The sequence below is a fragment of the Pygocentrus nattereri genome, chromosome 1 (assembly GCF_015220715.1).
Source record: "Pygocentrus nattereri isolate fPygNat1 chromosome 1, fPygNat1.pri, whole genome shotgun sequence".
NCBI classification, from domain to species: domain Eukaryota; kingdom Metazoa; phylum Chordata; class Actinopteri; order Characiformes; family Serrasalmidae; genus Pygocentrus; species Pygocentrus nattereri.
In genome coordinates, this window is record NC_051211.1 from 10982795 (window position 1) to 11004762 (window position 21968).

The following is a 21968-nucleotide window of genomic DNA, read 5'->3' on the forward strand; positions in this document are numbered from 1 at the left end:
AGATCTTAATCCACCTGAACAAATGTGACAGACTTTAAACCAACGTGTTAGACAGCACACCCACCACCATCATCAAAGCACCAACTGAGGTACCATCAATTGTAAGATGTTCTGGTGTCCCAACACTTTACTAAGTCACTTTATGTCAGTCTTTCCTTTATTTGTCACCCGTCTGTTGTTTATGTGTAAAGAAGATGAAACAATTTGTGGAGGACTTACAATGTACTGCAATGTTGAGGGGATCTGACGTCACTGTAGGAGGAGGTTGAGGTCCTTCGGGTCCCAGATCCAGTTCTGCTTCACACCTGTACTGACCTCCATCATCAGCTCTGCTGGGGGAGATCTGGAGTGTAGCTGACCGATTCACTGGAGTCTTGATCAAGTTAGCAAAGGTTTCCTTATTCACTAGAGTGTCTCCTTTGAACCAGCTCACAGTGAGGAACTCAGCAGGAGCAACATTCTGAATGTCACACTGGAGCTCATACTGTCCACCCTCAATCATCGGCCCAGTGTGATTCACAGTGCTGATGGACACACTTTCTGGAGTTTCTGTAGTAAAATATTTGAGATTTTATCCATGGAAATGCTTGACTGAAGGGAGTAAATAATTATTTTATCTCAGAGCAAACAGGTAAGGCAGTGACTTACTGTAAATAGTAACATTGAGATGAACTTTGCACTGCTGGTCTGGATTAGGATTCATGAAGCAAAATGGTTTCATGCCCCAGTCTACAAGACTGTCTACACTCCAGGTGATTAATTGTACATCATCCTTCATGTCCACTGGTCCTTGAGAGGCCTCCCAGCCCATCCCTTTGTGGTCAGTAGTAGTGGAACAATTTGCTGAGGCTTTATCTCCATATTTAACCACCACTTTAGGAGGCTGAAGAGTGAGGATACAAGGAGCTGCCAAAACAGATCAACATTCATTAACATTCAGAAGACATGCTCATTGGACAATAAATCTACATCAACCTGCTGCAATAGCTTTACCGAATAAGACGTTATATCTGCATTCCGCAAAACTACTACACACTCCCTGCTCCAAGATCCTTCCATTACAGCACACTTACTACAGAACACATCTACTGGAGAACACGCCCACACCAAGACACACCTCTGACAAAGCGTGATTAAAGCGTGCTTATCTTCTAAAAGACCCTGTAGACTTACACAGCTCTCCTAAAATTGAGTTGGAAACCACTAACGTTGCCATAGCTGACTTTAAGAACTCCTCTGCAAGTCATGTGATTTATACATTGCAGCATGAACTCGCCTGGGTGTGGATTCTCCAACATGCTGGATGTGTTCTGCATGAATGTCTTTTATGCTGAAATGACTGCATTGTACAACTGCTGCAAACTGGATGGCTGCACAGATGCAGGCCACAGACATTCATTGTCAGGTTCCAGGAACCACACTAGGTGGCCAGAAGTATGTGGACTCCTGTTACGTGTGAGCGCCTTGTGCGTGTTTTTTTTTTGTTTTTTGTTTTTCTCTCTCTCTCTCTCTCTCTCTCTCTCTCTCTCTCTTTCATGCTCCCTCTTTTAGCTCTTTTCTCTCCTCTTTTCTGCGCCGGTCGGTCTATCTTTCACTTTATAGGTGGATCGGGGTGTCATTCATCATCCTCGTCACGCTCGTCACTTACTGGCCAATCAGAGGGCGCGTCCGGACCAAGAGAGGGGCGGGACTTCGTGTTCAAAAGCTGCGCGGCACTTGCTCGGAAGCCGTCGGCTCGCTTGTTGTGTTCATACTGCACTGCTTGATTAGAGCTCGCGGTTTTGTGAAGTCTCTTGTGTCTCAGTTTAGCTCTTTGCTGTTATTTGTATCGCTGTTGTCGTTGTTAACCGTTTGGTGCTGGTGGTTGTTACTGTCTCCCCTGTGTCCACTGGGTTTGAGCTGGTTTCCTCCTGAGAGAAAGAACAGTCTAGAACACGCAGGTAGTCCGAGCGTCTAGACACACTAGTTTAGTGGCGGGTGCCACCCCCTGTACTGTTGGTCTAGTTTAGCGTAGAGTAGCAGTCAGCTCTTATTTCTGCTAGTTAGACAAGATACACAAATACAGGCTAGTGTAGTTCTTTTGTTATTTTCTTTTCTTTGGTGCCGTCTGTGTTCTTCCCTGGTTCAGTTCTTCAGTGTCCTAGTTGGTTGTCTTGGTGTTTTGTATACATTTGTGTCCATTGCATTGTGTTGTGTATGACTGTGGATGTCCTTGAATTAAATCTGTTTTCTATATACCGTGGTTTCCACACTGGTTGGCCATCTCCACCTGCTCACACCGCACATGTTACTGACCCCACACTCTCCCCTGGACTGTAGCCTTTTGTGGGAACGTAACAACTCCCCATCTAATAAGTGCGTTCCGCTATTTTAGTCACACCCATTGCTACCAAGTGCATAAAATCAAGTATACAGTCAAGTGATTACCACAGACAAACATTCGCAGTAGAATAAGGTATACTGAAGAGCTCAGCAAATGTCATATGATGCCACCTTTCCAAGTCAGTTCATCAAACTGCCCTGCTACAGCTGCCCTAGTCATCAGTAAGTGCTGTTATTGTGAAGTGGAACCATCTAGGAGCAACAACAGCTCAGCCATGAAGCAGCATGCCACACAGGCTCACCAAGTGCTTCTGGAAGCAAAGTCAACACAAGGAAGGCTGTGAGTTTTATTAATTTGATATCCATGAAGACCAAGGTGGCTGAGCAGCGATGGAAAAGTTTAAGATCACCATGTGCAATGCCAAGCATATGGCTATTGGCCTCTGTATTGTGCTTCACCATCTTGCAGTACCCAGAAGGATAAGAAGTTTAGATGACGTGTGTGTGATAAGGTGGTTCATTCTAATAATCTCCCAATATTTTGCACTTTGAGAAGAAAACTCCACAAAAGAGCAGCCTCTCTTTAGTCGTAATATGCTTGACGAAGGGCTGTTGTGCCTATTTAGTAAATCAAAGGCTGCTTTTTTTATGCCAAAATAGGTTTTACTATGACACAAACAGCTAGGCATTTTTCTCTTTCACTTTTTACACAAATATATTTTTTTCTGTATTTTACATTTCTCCCTTAAATTTTTAGCTCATTATACTTTCAGCAATTAAACCTCAGGACACCCAACTTTTATCATATTTATACAGGGGGAAAATGCTACAGGAGAAACCATGAATGTACGTATTTAAATACGGTTATGTCCACTCCCTGAGCAGATTGGTCAATATTCAGATTTAGGAAAATGAGCATTTGCTATCAAAATCAACTGCAATGCTGATGTAGTCATGAAATTATTGATTGACTATATAAATATAGCATCTTGTTTAAGTTGAAAAGGGAAGGTGGCATGTATCAAAAATGACCTGTGAAAAACTTACACTGTACTGTAATTCTGAGGGCATCTGATGTGACTGTAAGAGGAGGTCCGTCTGTTCCCAGATCCAGTTTTGCTTCACACCTGTAGTGAGCTCCATTATCATTTATGCTGGGGGTGATCTGGAGCATATCAAGCACATTCTCAGGGGTCTTGGTGGGTTTAGTAAAGGTTTTACTTTTCACTAGAGTGCCTTCTTTGAACCAGTTCACAGTGAGGGACTCAAGCAAAGAAACTTTCTGAATGTCACACTGGAGCTCATATGGTTCATCCTCAGTCATCTGCCCGTTGTGATTCACAAAGCTGATGGACACCCTGTCTGGAATCTCTGTAGGAAAAACAGATTTGAGATTTTATCCACCAAAATGTTTAATTGAGGAGACTAAGTATTATGTCTCAAACTCAACAACAAAGACTCAACTACTCTTTATTGTAATCTGGATAGTTTGCACTGGTCTCTTGTTGTTGGCATGATGTAAAAAAATGCTTATATGCCCCATTTTCCAAGCCTCTCCACTCTCCAGCTGACTAACTGGACACTGATATATAGCAAAAATGTAGACTGTCTGGAGATCCCGAAGGAGTGGGTTGGGAAACACTGGTCTATGCTTTTTTCACCTGTCTGGTTTTCTGGCCTAGTTTTTCTGGTCTGCCTAGCTGTTATTCATATTTTCATTTGAAAAAAGACAAATAATACAAAAACGGGCCAAAGTTAGCATGGTTTGCACTTTGTACATTGCGTTATCTGTGCTTATTTGTGGCATATTGATGTAAAACAAACTCATTTTTGAGGAAGAAATTCAACTGGTATATCATGTCTGCTGTAATATCAGCTCCTTAGTAATATTAACAAACAGGTCCTTCTAAAGTAACTTTACTCCACCCGTCATAGCCACCCTACCTGCGTTGGAAAAGACCTTCTAATTCTCACAAATCTGTTGGTAACCGGATGCAGTTTATCCAGGACTGCTAACCAAGAGATTCTAAATTCCAACATAGTTTTCTTATTTTTTTGCATGTTTTGCATGTTGAGAGACAGAAATGTGCTCCCGTTTAAAGAAATAGTCCCAATCATCTTTTTTTTTTTTTGCAAAAATAAATTTGTTTCCAGTTTTCTGTCCCAAAGTATTTCACATGAAACAACACCACAAAATTGCTATTAAAACTTCTAAGAGTCAAGAAATAAAAGTGCCAAATTAAACCAAAAGGGCTCTTTGTAGCGATACTGTATAAGAACCCTAAAAATCTTTTCAATACATGGTTCTTTAAAGAAACACACAAAGAACCTTTACATTCTTCAGAATGTTCTACACCAGTTCAAGTGGTTTTTTTTTTCAGTTTTATCTGTCTGGCCAAGGCAAGTTCTATTTAATTTTGATTTATTCATTTTTTATTTTGTCAGTGGTCAGTGGTAAAACCACCTGATTAAAAATTGTGGGTAGTGATATATTTTATTATTTATATATATTTATATATGCTTCTTATGATCTCAGACAGAGACACACACAGCTAATCTAACTGATGACAGCACAGATAGCATATCAGAGATGAATCTAAACAGTAAACAGCAATTTTGCTTTAATTAAATCAAACTCTTACTGTTCTTCTGTCTCCATGATTACATATGATTGCAAAGAGAATATGAGCTACAGCCCACATTCACATCAGTGATGAGACGCCTACCTTTCACCACCAAGAAGACTCTCCTTGTCTGGCTCCCAAATGTGTTCGTTGCAGTGCATGTATACTCCCCACCATCAGCAGGCGTGGCTCCAGAAATCGTCAGTGTCGTCTGTCTCCCTCCAGTGGTCTTAGACTGATTGTTGAAGCTCCACTTGACTTCAGGCTCTGGGTTCCCCTCAGCAGTGCAGGGCAGAGTCACATCCCTGCCTTCATACACCTCTACTGACTCATCTCCTGACTCTATTTCTGGACCATCTGTAGAAAAATCCATGTGTAATGTATTATAAAAAAGGCCACAGATTAGAAATCATTTCATTTCAGAATGAAACAGGCTACATTGTGCACTTGACACAGACATTGAGACATAGAACACGTGAATGACAACACAAAAGTCAAAATAGAATCAAAGACAGTCTGTATTTAATAATATCATTTAAAATATAACTATTATCACATAGCTTACCCATGGTCTAAAAGGCATTATACATTCTGATGAGTAGGGCTGGAGCAACAAGCAATTAAAAAAATTCAATACACCCTGACACAATTATCAATAAATATGAATAATTTTATTATTTAATCTATGAGCAGATTATGGTTACAGAATCAGTATATTTTGGATAGTTTTCAGTTGTACCAGAAGGGGGCGACAAAGCCTTAAGGTCTTTTCATGCAGAATTTTTTACAGAAAAAAAGCTTCCATGTTTTATTTAAAACTACACCTTAACTTTTATAGCGTCTTTGCTCTTTTTAATGCTGGGAGTTCCAAGCTGGTGCAATGCCTGAAACACACACTTCAGGGGATCTCCTCATGCTGTTTATGACCTTTTTTAGCAGGATGAGCTAAAGCTTGGTCACTGTTACCGTATTAAAGCAAACAAAAAAAAGTGTGTTAACTGTAAACATCTGTAAAACCTTACAATACAAGACCTTACAATGAATACATTTTAAAGGCAGTGAACTGTCACTGGGGTGACAACCCTCTTGACACTGGGGTGATACCCTTAAGGGTACGTCTCAGTGCCTTTAGTCAGGTAACATAACTGTACATATTCCACTGAAATGATATCTTCTAAGCTGTACTGACTCCACGCCTCCAGCCTTTTTATTTTACTGTTCGGTTTTAAAACATTCGGTTGTGAAAAGGTTCAAATACACATTTTTCATCTAGGAGAACTTCATTTATGTACACAACTGGACTTTAAAACCACAGTTGTACCTTTGAGGGAAGATTTTCGTTGTTTGTACCTTGATGAATGAAAAACGTACCTGCACAGAACCTACATTTCTAACAGTGTAGTCACAAAATGCCATTTCTGAATGTGTGGGAGGAGCTGAACTATACATTTTTGATAGAATATATTTAGATGCAAATTTGTATGATTTAGGAAATCAGAAGAAAACTAAACGTTTGTCTTTGTAAGTGAGCATGCAGGTCAGAATTTCTAAAAGTGTTTTATTGTGTTTAAAAGTTACTTTTTTATGGCGAAAGCCGCAGTTTTGCTGTCAGCTTTACCTCGACACAGCCATCTTTGGAGAGGTGTGAATTGCATACAGGAGGTAGCCCTCCTCTTAGAAGGGTAGTCCCCCTTCTCAGCCCTCCTCTTTGACCCTTCATTGCTCACTAGCAGCTCAACATAGAATCACAACATCTCACATACAGCGTACTAATTCATCTGAAAACAGAGTGACTTGGGAATATATTTGATTTGATTTGTACTGGTTAAGAATATCCCAATTCCTTTCTACTTTCATGGCTATCACTGATCATTATCAGTGAAGTGATATGTGGTCCCAGCCCGACTAATGAGACAAAGCTTGAGAGACTAGTGGTGAAAAAAAGCAGACGTTAATACGTTTGTTCTATTGTGCTGTGGTAAACAAAACTATTGCAGCTACTCATAAAAAAAGCTGGGTAGTATGGCTTTACCTTTCAGATGTTTCCAAAGCTCGATATATAAAAATATTTATAAACAAAACTGATATCATAAACAAAGCCCAACACTGTATTTACTGACGCAGTCCTTGCAATATCGACGAGTACGAGCGCGAGCTTCATGCCTCCCCGTTAGATTTCTAGCAAATCAAGTCCTTCTCCACATTGTTGGTCTGTAATCACAGGGGGTATCCTTTTTCTGCTCTGCTCATGCCAGATGCCATTTATCATTGGGTATTCTTACAGTAGCATCATTTGAAGCGCCTTGTCATTGGACTGTACATCATATTTCCCAGATCGTTTCTTCTTTTTACATATAATTATGCAAATGATGAAAATGACTATTAACAAAATAATCAAACTAATAGAGATAATTAGTGGAAGTGGAGGTCTGTCATCTAAAAAAAAAGAAAGTAAGAAAAGCAGATTAGTATACAGTATAGTATATTAGTATACTCTTTTTGGTTCCTTTGTTGGCTTGTCAACTAGCTAGCTAATATTATTGTTAGCCTAACCAGCTTTCTTTGACTCATGTAAACTCAGAGTTAACTAACATAACTAACAAGTAGCCAAATAAAAAACCTGATAGCCGTCATTTGCTACAAATCCTTAGTGGAAGTGGATATATTAACTCTGTAACTACTCACTGTTTCACACTGTGTATTATAGATTTGAATAAGGTCTAATGTTTATTTTAGTGAGCTTTCACCCAAAATCCTCGCTTCAGCTTCTGTGGTTACTGATAACGTGCATTGCAAAGCCAGAGACCCTCTGCACCCCAGGTCTGATATGATTAGTTGGAAACATACGAGGTCAGATCTGATCGGCCAACATTTGTTACATTAGTCAATCTCTGGTAGCACAGCGGAGGCAGCACCTCACCAGTGTCACATTATAGTATATTGTGAATGAGAATACACTATAGATGATTTGGACTAGTAATGTACATTTACTTGGTAAGGAGGGCCTGGATAACATTTAAAACTGACCTAGCAATGCCCCTGAGCACACCAGTGTTTGAATTTGAAGCTCCAGTTGTGAAATGGTCCGAAAAAAACCCCCACAAAAACAAAGTAAGTAGAATACGTAATTTTCTTACCATCATTTATGGACAGTCTACCATGGCAACATGCCTTAGCCTAGAATGATTAAATTTAGTTTTTTAAGTTTGCTGTTGCATCTGATTTAATTCTTATGTCGACTTAGTTGGGGATAGGTTGTGTACAGATGCATGTTTTATAGTGAACAGTGTTGGGGTGTTTGTTGTTGTTGTTTTTTTAAGGGAATCTTAAAGTCTTAAAATGTACTTGTTTTCACAGCTAGTTTTTGCTGTAGTAATAGTTTTAGTTGACTGTATTAACCCTGCTGTGTTTGGTCTTTAAGGAAAGCTGGAGCCAAGCCAAGCTCAGTCTACTGCTTTTTTTATTTTATTTTATTCTAACCTGATATGATACTTACTATAACAGTATTAATCATAATACTTAAAAAGAACTACAAGCCTGTTTCAAAAAAAGTTGTGATGCTGTGCAGAGTGTTAATAAGTAGTGCAGAGACATTTCAAATGAAATTTTATAGTTTTTTGAAAAATATATTTCTATTTTGAATTTACCAGCAACACGTTTCACGTTTTAATATGTTTCTTTGTATTATATTCAATTAAATATAGGGTTTAAATCATTTTCACTGATTCCACTACTGTCTGCTGTAGTCAATAGACTGATATGAAAATGATATAAATCAAATGCTACAGAATTTAATGTCACCAGATCTTAATCCACCTGAACAAATGTGACAGACTTTAAACCAACGTGTTAGACAGCACACCCACCACCATCATCAAAGCACCAACTGAGGTACCATCAATTGTAAGATGTTCTGGTGTCCCAACACTTTACTAAGTCACTTTATGTCAGTCTTTCCTTTATTTGTCACCCGTCTGTTGTTTATGTGTAAAGAAGATGAAACAATTTGTGGAGGACTTACAATGTACTGTAATGTTGAGGTGATCTGACGTCACTGTAGGAGGAGGTTGAGGTCCTTCGGGTCCCAGATCCAGTTCTGCTTCACACCTGTACTGACCTCCATCATCAGCTCTGCTGGGGGAGATCTGGAGTGTAGATGACCGATTCACTGGAGTCTTGATCAAGTTAGCAAAGGTTTCCTTATTCACTAGAGTGTCTCCTTTGAACCAGCTCACAGTGAGGAACTCAGCAGGAGCAACATTCTGAATGTCACACTGGAGCTCATACTGTCCACCCTCAATCATCGGCCCAGTGTGATTCACAGTGCTGATGGACACACTTTCTGGAGTTTCTGTAGTAAAATATTTGAGATTTTATCCATGGAAATGCTTGACTGAAGGGAGTAAATAATTATTTTATCTCAGAGCAAACAGGTAAGGCAGTGACTTACTGTAAATAGTAACATTGAGATGAACTTTGCACTGCTGGTCTGGATTAGGATTCATGAAGCAAAATGGTTTCATGCCCCAGTCTACAAGACTGTCTACACTCCAGGTGATTAATTGTACATCATCCTTCATGTCCACTGGTCCTTGAGAGGCCTCCCAGCCCATCCCTATGTGGTCAATAGTAGTGGAACAATTTGCTGAGGCTTTATCTCCATATTTAACCACCACTTTAGGAGGCTGAAGAGTGAGGATACAAGGAGCTGCCAAAACAGATCAACATTCATTAACATTCAGAAGACATGCTCATTGGACAATAAATCTACATCAACCTGCTGCAATAGCTTTACCGAATAAGACGTTATATCTGCATTCCGCAAAACTACTACACACTCCCTGCTCCAAGATCCTTCCATTACAGCACACTTACTACAGAACACATCTACTGGAGAACACGCCCACACCAAGACACACCTCTGACAAAGCGTGATTAAAGCGTGCTTATCTTCTAAAAGACCCTGTAGACTTACACAGCTCTCCTAAAATTGAGTTGGAAACCACTAACGTTGCCATAGCTGACTTTAAGAACTCCTCTGCAAGTCATGTGATTTATACATTGCAGCATGAACTCGCCTGGGTGTGGATTCTCCAACATGCTGGATGTGTTCTGCATGAATGTCTTTTATGCTGAAATGACTGCATTGTACAACTGCTGCAAACTGGATGGCTGCACAGATGCAGGCCACAGACATTCATTGTCAGGTTCCAGGAACCACACTAGGTGGCCAGAAGTATGTGGACTCCTGTTACGTGTGAGCGCCTTGTGCGTGTTTTTTTTTTTTTTCTCTCTCTCTCTCTCTCTCTCTCTCTCTCTCTTTCATGCTCCCTCTTTTAGCTCTTTTCTCTCCTCTTTTCTGCGCCGGTCGGTCTATCTTTCACTTTATAGGTGGATCGGGGTGTCATTCATCATCCTCGTCACGCTCGTCACTTACTGGCCAATCAGAGGGCGCGTCCGGACCAAGAGAGGGGCGGGACTTCGTGTTCAAAAGCTGCGCGGCACTTGCTCGGAAGCCGTCGGCTCGCTTGTTGTGTTCATACTGCACTGCTTGATTAGATATCGCGGTTTTGTGAAGTCTCTTGTGTCTCAGTTTAGCTCTTTGCTGTTATTTGTATCGCTGTTGTCGTTGTTAACCGTTTGGTGCTGGTGGTTGTTACTGTCTCCCCTGTGTCCACTGGGTTTGAGCTGGTTTCCTCCTGAGAGAAAGAACAGTCTAGAACACGCAGGTAGTCCGAGCGTCTAGACACACTAGTTTAGAGGCGGGTGCCACCCCCTGTACTGTTGGTCTAGTTTAGCGTAGAGTAGCAGTCAGCTCTTATTTCTGCTAGTTAGACAAGATACACAAATACAGGCTAGTGTAGTTCTTTTGTTATTTTCTTTTCTTTGGTGCCGTCTGTGTTCTTCCCTGGTTCAGTTCTTCAGTGTCCTAGTTGGTTGTCTTGGTGTTTTGTATACATTTGTGTCCATTGCATTGTGTTGTGTATGACTGTGGATGTCCTTGAATTAAATCTGTTTTCTATATACCGTGGTTTCCACACTGGTTGGCCATCTCCACCTGCTCACACCGCACATGTTACTGACCCCACACTCTCCCCTGGACTGTAGCCTTTTGTGGGAACGTAACAACTCCCCATCTAATAAGTGCGTTCCGCTATTTTAGTCACACCCATTGCTACCAAGTGCATAAAATCAAGTATACAGTCAAGTGATTACCACAGACAAACATTCGCAGTAGAATAAGGTATACTGAAGAGCTCAGCAAATGTCATATGATGCCACCTTTCCAAGTCAGTTCATCAAACTGCCCTGCTACAGCTGCCCTAGTCATCAGTAAGTGCTGTTATTGTGAAGTGGAACCATCTAGGAGCAACAACAGCTCAGCCATGAAGCAGCATGCCACACAGGCTCACCAAGTGCTTCTGGAAGCAAAGTCAACACAAGGAAGGCTGTGAGTTTTATTAATTTGATATCCATGAAGACCAAGGTGGCTGAGCAGCGATGGAAAAGTTTAAGATCACCATGTGCAATGCCAAGCATATGGCTATTGGCCTCTGTATTGTGCTTCACCATCTTGCAGTACCCAGAAGGATAAGAAGTTTAGATGACGTGTGTGTGATAAGGTGGTTCATTCTAATAATCTCCCAATATTTTGCACTTTGAGAAGAAAACTCCACAAAAGAGCAGCCTCTCTTTAGTCGTAATATGCTTGACGAAGGGCTGTTGTGCCTATTTAGTAAATCGAAGGCTGCTTTTTTTTATGCCAAAATAGGTTTTACTATGACACAAACAGCTAGGCATTTTTCTCTTTCACTTTTTACACAAATATATTTTTTTCTGTATTTTACATTTCTCCCTTAAATTTTTAGCTCATTATACTTTCAGCAATTAAACCTCAGGACACCCAACTTTTATCATATTTATACAGGGGGAAAATGCTACAGGAGAAACCATGAATGTACGTATTTAAATACGGTTATGTCCACTCCCTGAGCAGATTGGTCAATATTCAGATTTAGGAAAATGAGCATTTGCTATCAAAATCAACTGCAATGCTGATGTAGTCATGAAATTATTGATTGACTATATAAATATAGCATCTTGTTTAAGTTGAAAAGGGAAGGTGGCATGTATCAAAAATGACCTGTGAAAAACTTACACTGTACTGTAATTCTGAGGGCATCTGATGTGACTGTAAGAGGAGGTCCGTCTGTTCCCAGATCCAGTTTTGCTTCACACCTGTAGTGAGCTCCATTATCATTTATGCTGGGGGTGATCTGGAGCATATCAAGCACATTCTCAGGGGTCTTGGTGGGTTTAGTAAAGGTTTTACTTTTCACTAGAGTGCCTTCTTTGAACCAGTTCACAGTGAGGGACTCAAGCAAAGAAACTTTCTGAATGTCACACTGGAGCTCATACGGTTCATCCTCAGTCATCTGCCCGTTGTGATTCACAAAGCTGATGGACACCCTGTCTGGAATCTCTGTAGGAAAAACAGATTTGAGATTTTATCCACCAAAATGTTTAATTGAGGAGACTAAGTATTATGTCTCAAACTCAACAACAAAGACTCAACTACTCTTTATTGTAATCTGGATAGTTTGCACTGGTCTCTTGTTGTTGGCATGATGTAAAAAAATGCTTATATGCCCCATTTTCCAAGCCTCTCCACTCTCCAGCTGACTAACTGGACACTGATATATAGCAAAAATGTAGACTGTCTGGAGATCCCGAAGGAGTGGGTTGGGAAACACTGGTCTATGCTTTTTTCACCTGTCTGGTTTTCTGGCCTAGTTTTTCTGGTCTGCCTAGCTGTTATTCATATTTTCATTTGAAAAAAGACAAATAATACAAAAACGGGCCAAAGTTAGCATGGTTTGCACTTTGTACGTTGCGTTATCTGTGCTTATTTGTGGCATATTGATGTAAAACAAACTCATTTTTGAGGAAGAAATTCAACTGGTATATCGTGTCTGCTGTAATATCAGCTCCTTAGTAATATTAACAAACAGGTCCTTCTAAAGTAACTTTACTCCACCCGTCATAGCCACCCTACCTGCGTTGGAAAAGACCTTCTAATTCTCACAAATCTGTTGGTAACCGGATGCAGTTTATCCAGGACTGCTAACCAAGAGATTCTAAATTCCAACATAGTTTTCTTATTTTTTTGCATGTTTTGCATGTTGAGAGACAGAAATGTGCTCCCGTTTAAAGAAATAGTCCCAATCATCTTTTTTTTTTTTTTGCAAAAATAAATTTGTTTCCAGTTTTCTGTCCCAAAGTATTTCACATGAAACAACACCACAAAATTGCTATTAAAACTTCTAAGAGTCAAGAAATAAAAGTGCCAAATTAAACCAAAAGGGCTCTTTGTAGCGATACCGTATAAGAACCCTAAAAATCTTTTCAATACATGGTTCTTTAAAGAAACACACAAAGAACCTTTACATTCTTCAGAATGTTCTACACCAGTTCAAGTGTTTTTTTTTTTTCAGTTTTATCTGTCTGGCCAAGGCAAGTTCTATTTAATTTTGATTTATTCATTTTTTATTTTGTCAGTGGTCAGTGGTAAAACCACCTGATTAAAAATTGTGGGTAGTGATATATTTTATTATTTATATATATTTATATATGCTTCTTATGATCTCAGACAGAGACACACACAGCTAATATAACTGATGACAGCACAGATAGCATATCAGAGATGAATCTAAACAGTAAACAGCAATTTTGCTTTAATTAAATCAAACTCTTACTGTTCTTCTGTCTCCATGATTACATATGATTGCAAAGAGAATATGAGCTACAGCCCACATTCACATCAGTGATGAGACGCCTACCTTTCACCACCAAGAAGACTCTCCTTGTCTGGCTCCCAAATGTGTTCGTTGCAGTGCATGTATACTCCCCACCATCAGCAGGCGTGGCTCCAGAAATCGTCAGTGTCGTCTGTCTCCCTCCAGTGGTCTTAGACTGATTGTTGAAGCTCCACTTGACTTCAGGCTCTGGGTTCCCCTCAGCAGTGCAGGGCAGAGTCACATCCCTGCCTTCATACACCTCTACTGACTCATCTCCTGACTCTATTTCTGGACCATCTGTAGAAAAATCCATGTGTAATGTATTATAAAAAAGGCCACAGATTAGAAATCATTTCATTTCAGAATGAAACAGGCTACATTGTGCACTTGACACAGACATTGAGACATAGAACACGTGAATGACAACACAAAAGTCAAAATAGAATCAAAGACAGTCTGTATTTAATAATATCATTTAAAATATAACTATTATCACATAGCTTACCCATGGTCTAAAAGGCATTATACATTCTGATGAGTAGGGCTGGAGCAACAAGCAATTAAAAAAATTCAATACACCCTGACACAATTATCAATAAATATGAATAATTTTATTATTTAATCTATGAGCAGATTATGGTTACAGAATCAGTATATTTTGGATAGTTTTCAGTTGTACCAGAAGGGGGCGACAAAGCCTTAAGGTCTTTTCATGCAGAATTTTTTACAGAAAAAAAGCTTCCATGTTTTATTTAAAACTACACCTTAACTTTTATAGCGTCTTTGCTCTTTTTAATGCTGGGAGTTCCAAGCTGGTGCAATGCCTGCAACACACACTTCAGGGGATCTCCTCATGCTGTTTATGACCTTTTTTAGCAGGATGAGCTAAAGCTTGGTCACTGTTACCGTATTAAAGCAAACAAAAAAAAGTGTGTTAACTGTAAACATCTGTAAAACCTTACAATACAAGACCTTACAATGAATACATTTTAAAGGCAGTGAACTGTCACTGGGGTGACAACCCTCTTGACACTGGGGTGATACCCTTAAGGGTACGTCTCAGTGCCTTTAGTCAGGTAACATAACTGTACATATTCCACTGAAATGATATCTTCTAAGCTGTACTGACTCCACGCCTCCAGCCTTTTTATTTTACTGTTCGGTTTTAAAACATTCGGTTGTGAAAAGGTTCAAATACACATTTTTCATCTAGGAGAACTTCATTTATGTACACAACTGGACTTTAAAACCACAGTTGTACCTTTGAGGGAAGATTTTCGTTGTTTGTACCTTGATGAATGAAAAACGTACCTGCACAGAACCTACATTTCTAACAGTGTAGTCACAAAATGCCATTTCTGAATGTGTGGGAGGAGCTGAACTATACATTTTTGATAGAATATATTTAGATGCAAATTTGTATGATTTAGGAAATCAGAAGAAAACTAAACGTTTGTCTTTGTAAGTGAGCATGCAGGTCAGAATTTCTAAAAGTGTTTTATTGTGTTTAAAAGTTACTTTTTTATGGCGAAAGCCGCAGTTTTGCTGTCAGCTTTACCTCGACACAGCCATCTTTGGAGAGGTGTGAATTGCATACAGGAGGTAGCCCTCCTCTTAGAAGGGTAGTCCCCCTTCTCAGCCCTCCTCTTTGACCCTTCATTGCTCACTAGCAGCTCAACATAGAATCACAACATCTCACATACAGCGTACTAATTCATCTGAAAACAGAGTGACTTGGGAATATATTTGATTTGATTTGTACTGGTTAAGAATATCCCAATTCCTTTCTACTTTCATGGCTATCACTGATCATTATCAGTGAAGTGATATGTGGTCCCAGCCCGACTAATGAGACAAAGCTTGAGAGACTAGTGGTGAAAAAAAGCAGACGTTAATACGTTTGTTCTATTGTGCTGTGGTAAACAAAACTATTGCAGCTACTCATAAAAAAAGCTGGGTAGTATGGCTTTACCTTTCAGATGTTTCCAAAGCTCGATATATAAAAATATTTATAAACAAAACTGATATAATAAACAAAGCCCAACACTGTATTTACTGACGCAGTCCTTGCAATATCGACGAGTACGAGCGCGAGCTTCATGCCTCCCCGTTAGATTTCTAGCAAATCAAGTCCTTCTCCACATTGTTGGTCTGTAATCACAGGGGGTATCCTTTTTCTGCTCTGCTCATGCCAGATGCCATTTATCATTGGGTATTCTTACAGTAGCATCATTTGAAGCGCCTTGTCATTGGACTGTACATCATATTTCCCAGATCGTTTCTTCTTTTTACATATAATTATGCAAATGATGAAAATGACTATTAACAAAATAATCAAACTAATAGAGATAATTAGTGGAAGTGGAGGTCTGTCATCTAAAAAAAAAGAAAGTAAGAAAAGCAGATTAGTATACAGTATAGTATATTAGTATACTCTTTTTGGTTCCTTTGTTGGCTTGTCAACTAGCTAGCTAATATTATTGTTAGCCTAACCAGCTTTCTTTGACTCATGTAAACTCAGAGTTAACTAACATAACTAACAAGTAGCCAAATAAAAAACCTGATAGCCGTCATTTGCTACAAATCCTTAGTGGAAGTGGATATATTAACTCTGTAACTACTCACTGTTTCACACTGTGTATTATAGATTTGAATAAGGTCTAATGTTTATTTTAGTGAGCTTTCACCCAAAATCCTCGCTTCAGCTTCTGTGGTTACTGATAACGTGCATTGCAAAGCCAGAGACCCTCTGCACCCCAGGTCTGATATGATTAGTTGGAAACATACGAGGTCAGATCTGATCGGCCAACATTTGTTACATTAGTCAATCTCTGGTAGCACAGCGGAGGCAGCACCTCACCAGTGTCACATTATAGTATATTGTGAATGAGAATACACTATAGTTGATTTGGACTAGTAATGTACATTTACGTGGTAAGGAGGGCCTGGATAACATTTAAAACTGACCTAGCAATGCCCCTGAGCACACCAGTGTTTGAATTTGAAGCTCCAGTTGTGAAATGGTCCGAAAAAAACCCCCCACAAAAACAAAGTAAGTAGAATACGTAATTTTCTTACCATCATTTATGGACAGTCTACCATGGCAACATGCCTTAGCCTAGAATGATTAAATTTAGTTTTTTAAGTTTGCTGTTGCATCTGATTTAATTCTTATGTCGACTTAGTTGGGGATAGGTTGTGTACAGATGCATGTTTTATAGTGAACAGTGTTGGGGTGTTTGTTGTTGTTGTTTTTTTAAGGGAATCTAAATGTCTTAAAATGTACTTGTTTTCACAGCTAGTTTTTGCTGTAGTAATAGTTTTAGTTGACTGTATTAACCCTGCTGTGTTTGGTCTTTAAGGAAAGCTGGAGCCAAGCCAAGCTCAGTCTACTGCTTTTTTTATTTTATTTTATTCTAACCTGATATGATACTTACTATAACAGTATTAATCATAATACTTAAAAAGAACTACAAGCCTGTTTCAAAAAAAGTTGTGATGCTGTGCAGAGTGTTAATAAGTAGTGCAGAGACATTTCAAATTAAATTTTATAGTTTTTTGAAAAATATATTTCTATTTTGAATTTACCAGCAACACGTTTCACGTTTTAATATGTTTCTTTGTATTATATTCAATTAAATATAGGGTTTAAATCATTTTCACTGATTCCACTACTGTCTGCTGTAGTCAATAGACTGATATGAAAATGATATAAATCAAATGCTACAGAATTTAATGTCACCAGATCTTAATCCACCTGAACAAATGTGACAGACTTTAAACCAACGTGTTAGACAGCACACCCACCACCATCATCAAAGCACCAACTGAGGTACCATCAATTGTAAGATGTTCTGGTGTCCCAACACTTTACTAAGTCACTTTATGTCAGTCTTTCCTTTATTTGTCACCCGTCTGTTGTTTATGTGTAAAGAAGATGAAACAATTTGTGGAGGACTTACAATGTACTGTAATGTTGAGGTGATCTGACGTCACTGTAGGAGGAGGTTGAGGTCCTTCGGGTCCCAGATCCAGTTCTGCTTCACACCTGTACTGACCTCCATCATCAGCTCTGCTGGGGGAGATCTGGAGTGTAGATGACCGATTCACTGGAGTCTTGATCGAGTTAGCAAAGGTTTCCTTATTCACTAGAGTGTCTCCTTTGAACCAGCTCACAGTGAGGAGCTCAGCAGGAGCAACATTCTGAATGTCACACTGGAGCTCATACTGTCCACCCTCAATCATCGGCCCAGTGTGATTCACAGTGCTGATGGACACACTTTCTGGAGTTTCTGTAGTAAAATATTTGAGATTTTATCCATGGAAATGCTTGACTGAAGGGAGTAAATAATTATTTTATCTCAGAGCAAACAGGTAAGGCAGTGACTTACTGTAAATAGTAACATTGAGATGAACTTTGCACTGCTGGTCTGGATTAGGATTCATGAAGCAAAATGGTTTCATGCCCCAGTCTACAAGACTGTCTACACTCCAGGTGATTAATTGTACATCATCCTTCATGTCCACTGGTCCTTGAGAGGCCTCCCAGCCCATCCCTATGTGGTCAGTATTAGTGGAACAATTTGCTGAGGCTTTATCTCCATATTTAACCACCACTTTAGGAGGCTGAAGAGTGAGGATACAAGGAGCTGCCAAAACAGATCAACATTCATTAACATTCAGAAGACATGCTCATTGGACAATAAATCTACATCAACCTGCTGCAATAGCTTTACCGAATAAGACGTTATATCTGCATTCCGCAAAACTACTACACACTCCCTGCTCCAAGATCCTTCCATTACAGCACACTTACTACAGAACACATCTACTGGAGAACACGCCCACACCAAGACACACCTCTGACAAAGCGTGATTAAAGCGTGCTTATCTTCTAAAAGACCCTGTAGACTTACACAGCTCTCCTAAAATTGAGTTGGAAACCACTAACGTTGCCATAGCTGACTTTAAGAACTCCTCTGCAAGTCATGTGATTTATACATTGCAGCATGAACTCGCCTGGGTGTGGATTCTCCAACATGCTGGATGTGTTCTGCATGAATGTGTTTTATGCTGAAATGACTGCATTGTACAACTGCTGCAAACTGGATGGCTGCACAGATGCAGACCACAGACATTCATTGTCAGGTTCCAGGAACCACACTAGGTGGCCAGAAGTATGTGGACTCCTGTTACGTGTGAGCGCCTTGTGCGTGTTTTTTTTTTTGTTTTTTGTTTTTCTCTCTCTCTCTCTCTCTCTCTCTCTCTCTTTCATGCTCCCTCTTTTAGCTCTTTTCTCTCCTCTTTTCTGCGCCGGTCGGTCTATCTTTCACTTTATAGGTGGATCGGGGTGTCATTCATCATCCTCGTCACGCTCGTCACTTACTGGCCAATCAGAGGGCGCGTCCGGACCAAGAGAGGGGCGGGACTTCGTGTTCAAAAGCTGCGCGGCACTTGCTCGGAAGCCGTCGGCTCGCTTGTTGTGTTCATACTGCACTGCTTGATTAGATATCGCGGTTTTGTGAAGTCTCTTGTGTCTCAGTTTAGCTCTTTGCTGTTATTTGTATCGCTGTTGTCGTTGTTAACCGTTTGGTGCTGGTGGTTGTTACTGTCTCCCCTGTGTCCACTGGGTTTGAGCTGGTTTCCTCCTGAGAGAAAGAACAGTCTAGAACACGCAGGTAGTCCGAGCGTCTAGACACACTAGTTTAGAGGCGGGTGCCACCCCCTGTACTGTTGGTCTAGTTTAGCGTAGAGTAGCAGTCAGCTCTTATTTCTGCTAGTTAGACAAGATACACAAATACAGGCTAGTGTAGTTCTTTTGTTATTTTCTTTTCTTTGGTGCCGTCTGTGTTCTTCCCTGGTTCAGTTCTTCAGTGTCCTAGTTGGTTGTCTTGGTGTTTTGTATACATTTGTGTCCATTGCATTGTGTTGTGTATGACTGTGGATGTCCTTGAATTAAATCTGTTTTCTATATACCGTGGTTTCCACACTGGTTGGCCATCTCCACCTGCTCACACCGCACATGTTACTGACCCCACACTCTCCCCTGGACTGTAGCCTTTTGTGGGAACGTAACAACTCCCCATCTAATAAGTGCGTTCCACTATTTTAGTCACACCCATTGCTACCAAGTGCATAAAATCAAGTATACAGTCAAGTGATTACCACAGACAAACATTCGCAGTAGAATAAGGTATACTGAAGAGCTCAGCAAATGTCATATGATGCCACCTTTCCAAGTCAGTTCATCAAACTGCCCTGCTACAGCTGCCCTAGTCATCAGTAAGTGCTGTTATTGTGAAGTGGAACCATCTAGGAGCAACAACAGCTCAGCCATGAAGCAGCATGCCACACAGGCTCACCAAGTGCTTCTGGAAGCAAAGTCAACACAAGGAAGGCTGTGAGTTTTATTAATTTGATATCCATGAAGACCAAGGTGGCTGAGCAGCGATGGAAAAGTTTAAGATCACCATGTGCAATGCCAAGCATATGGCTATTGGCCTCTGTATTGTGCTTCACCATCTTGCAGTACCCAGAAGGATAAGAAGTTTAGATGACGTGTGTGTGATAAGGTGGTTCATTCTAATAATCTCCCAATATTTTGCACTTTGAGAAGAAAACTCCACAAAAGAGCAGCCTCTCTTTAGTCGTAATATGCTTGACGAAGGGCTGTTGTGCCTATTTAGTAAATCGAAGGCTGCTTTTTTTTATGCCAAAATAGGTTTTACTATGACACAAACAGCTAGGCATTTTTCTCTTTCACTTTTTACACAAATATATTTTTTTCTGTATTTTACATTTCTCCCTTAAATTTTAGCTCATTATTCTTTCAGCAATTAAACCTCAGGACACCCAACTTTTATCATATTTATACAGGGGGAAAATGCTACAGGAGAAACCATGAATGTACGTATTTAAATACGGTTATGTCCACTCCCTGAGCAGATTGGTCAATATTCAGATTTAGGAAAATGAGCATTTGCTATCAAAATCAACTGCAATGCTGATGTAGTCATGAAATTATTGATTGACTATATAAATATAGCATCTTGTTTAAGTTGAAAAGGGAAGGTGGCATGTATCAAAAATGACCTGTGAAAAACTTACACTGTACTGTAATTCTGAGGGCATCTGATGTGACTGTAAGTGGAGGTCCGTCTGTTCCCAGATCCAGTTTTGCTTCACACCTGTAGTGAGCTCCATTATCATTTATGCTGGGGGTGATCTGGAGCATATCAAGCACATTCTCAGGGGTCTTGGTGGGTTTAGTAAAGGTTTTACTTTTCACTAGAGTGCCTTCTTTGAACCAGTTCACAGTGAGGGACTCAAGCAAAGAAACTTTCTGAATGTCACACTGGAGCTCATACGGTTCATCCTCAGTCATCTGCCCGTTGTGATTCACAAAGCTGATGGACACCCTGTCTGGAATCTCTGTAGGAAAAACAGATTTGAGATTTTATCCACCAAAATGTTTAATTGAGGAGACTAAGTATTATGTCTCAAACTCAACAACAAAGACTCAACTACTCTTTATTGTAATCTGGATAGTTTGCACTGGTCTCTTGTTGTTGGCATGATGTAAAAAAATGCTTATATGCCCCATTTTCCAAGCCTCTCCACTCTCCAGCTGACTAACTGGACACTGATATATAGCAAAAATGTAGACTGTCTGGAGATCCCGAAGGAGTGGGTTGGGAAACACTGGTCTATGCTTTTTTCACCTGTCTGGTTTTCTGGCCTAGTTTTTCTGGTCTGCCTAGCTGTTATTCATATTTTCATTTGAAAAAAGACTGAAATAATACAAAAACGGGCCAAAGTTAGCATGGTTTGCACTTTGTACGTTGCGTTATCTGTGCTTATTTGTGGCATATTGATGTAAAACAAACTCATTTTTGAGGAAGAAATTCAACTGGTATATCGTGTCTGCTGTAATATCAGCTCCTTAGTAATATTAACAAACAGGTCCTTCTAAAGTAACTTTACTCCACCCGTCATAGCCACCCTACCTGCATTGAAAAAGACCTTCTAATTCTCACAAATCTGTTGGTAACCGGATGCAGTTTATCCAGGACTGCTAACCAAGAGATTCTAAATTCCAACATAGTTTTCTTATTTTTTTGCATGTTTTGCATGTTGAGAGACAGAAATGTGCTCCCGTTTAAAGAAATAGTCCCAATCATCTTTTTTTTTTTTTGCAAAAATAAATTTGTTTCCAGTTTTCTGT

The 21968-nt window shown here is 39.8% G+C and overlaps 1 protein-coding gene across 2 annotated transcripts in view; it reads right to left on the reverse strand.

The window, feature by feature from the left end:
* icam5 (intercellular adhesion molecule 5) overlaps positions 1 to 21968 on the reverse strand; it is a 22545-nt gene continuing 577 nt past the window's right edge. The window contains exons 2-12 of one of the 2 annotated variants that reach the window (XM_037540923.1): positions 20852 to 21175; positions 18136 to 18393; positions 17707 to 18036; positions 13787 to 14041; positions 12106 to 12429; positions 9397 to 9654; positions 8968 to 9297; positions 5049 to 5303; positions 3370 to 3693; positions 649 to 906; positions 1 to 549 (exon numbers count right to left, since the gene is read on the reverse strand). In XM_037540923.1, the coding sequence (XP_037396820.1) occupies positions 158 to 549; positions 649 to 906; positions 3370 to 3693; positions 5049 to 5303; positions 8968 to 9297; positions 9397 to 9654; positions 12106 to 12429; positions 13787 to 14041; positions 17707 to 18036; positions 18136 to 18393; positions 20852 to 21128 (3261 nt within the window). In that variant the 5' untranslated portion in view covers positions 21129 to 21175 and the 3' untranslated portion in view covers positions 1 to 157. Of the gene's footprint in view, positions 550 to 648; positions 907 to 3369; positions 3694 to 5048; positions 5304 to 8967; positions 9298 to 9396; positions 9655 to 12105; positions 12430 to 13786; positions 14042 to 17706; positions 18037 to 18135; positions 18394 to 19975; positions 20062 to 20851; positions 21176 to 21968 lie in introns of those variants that run through there. The other variant, XM_037540930.1, reaches the window with a different exon arrangement.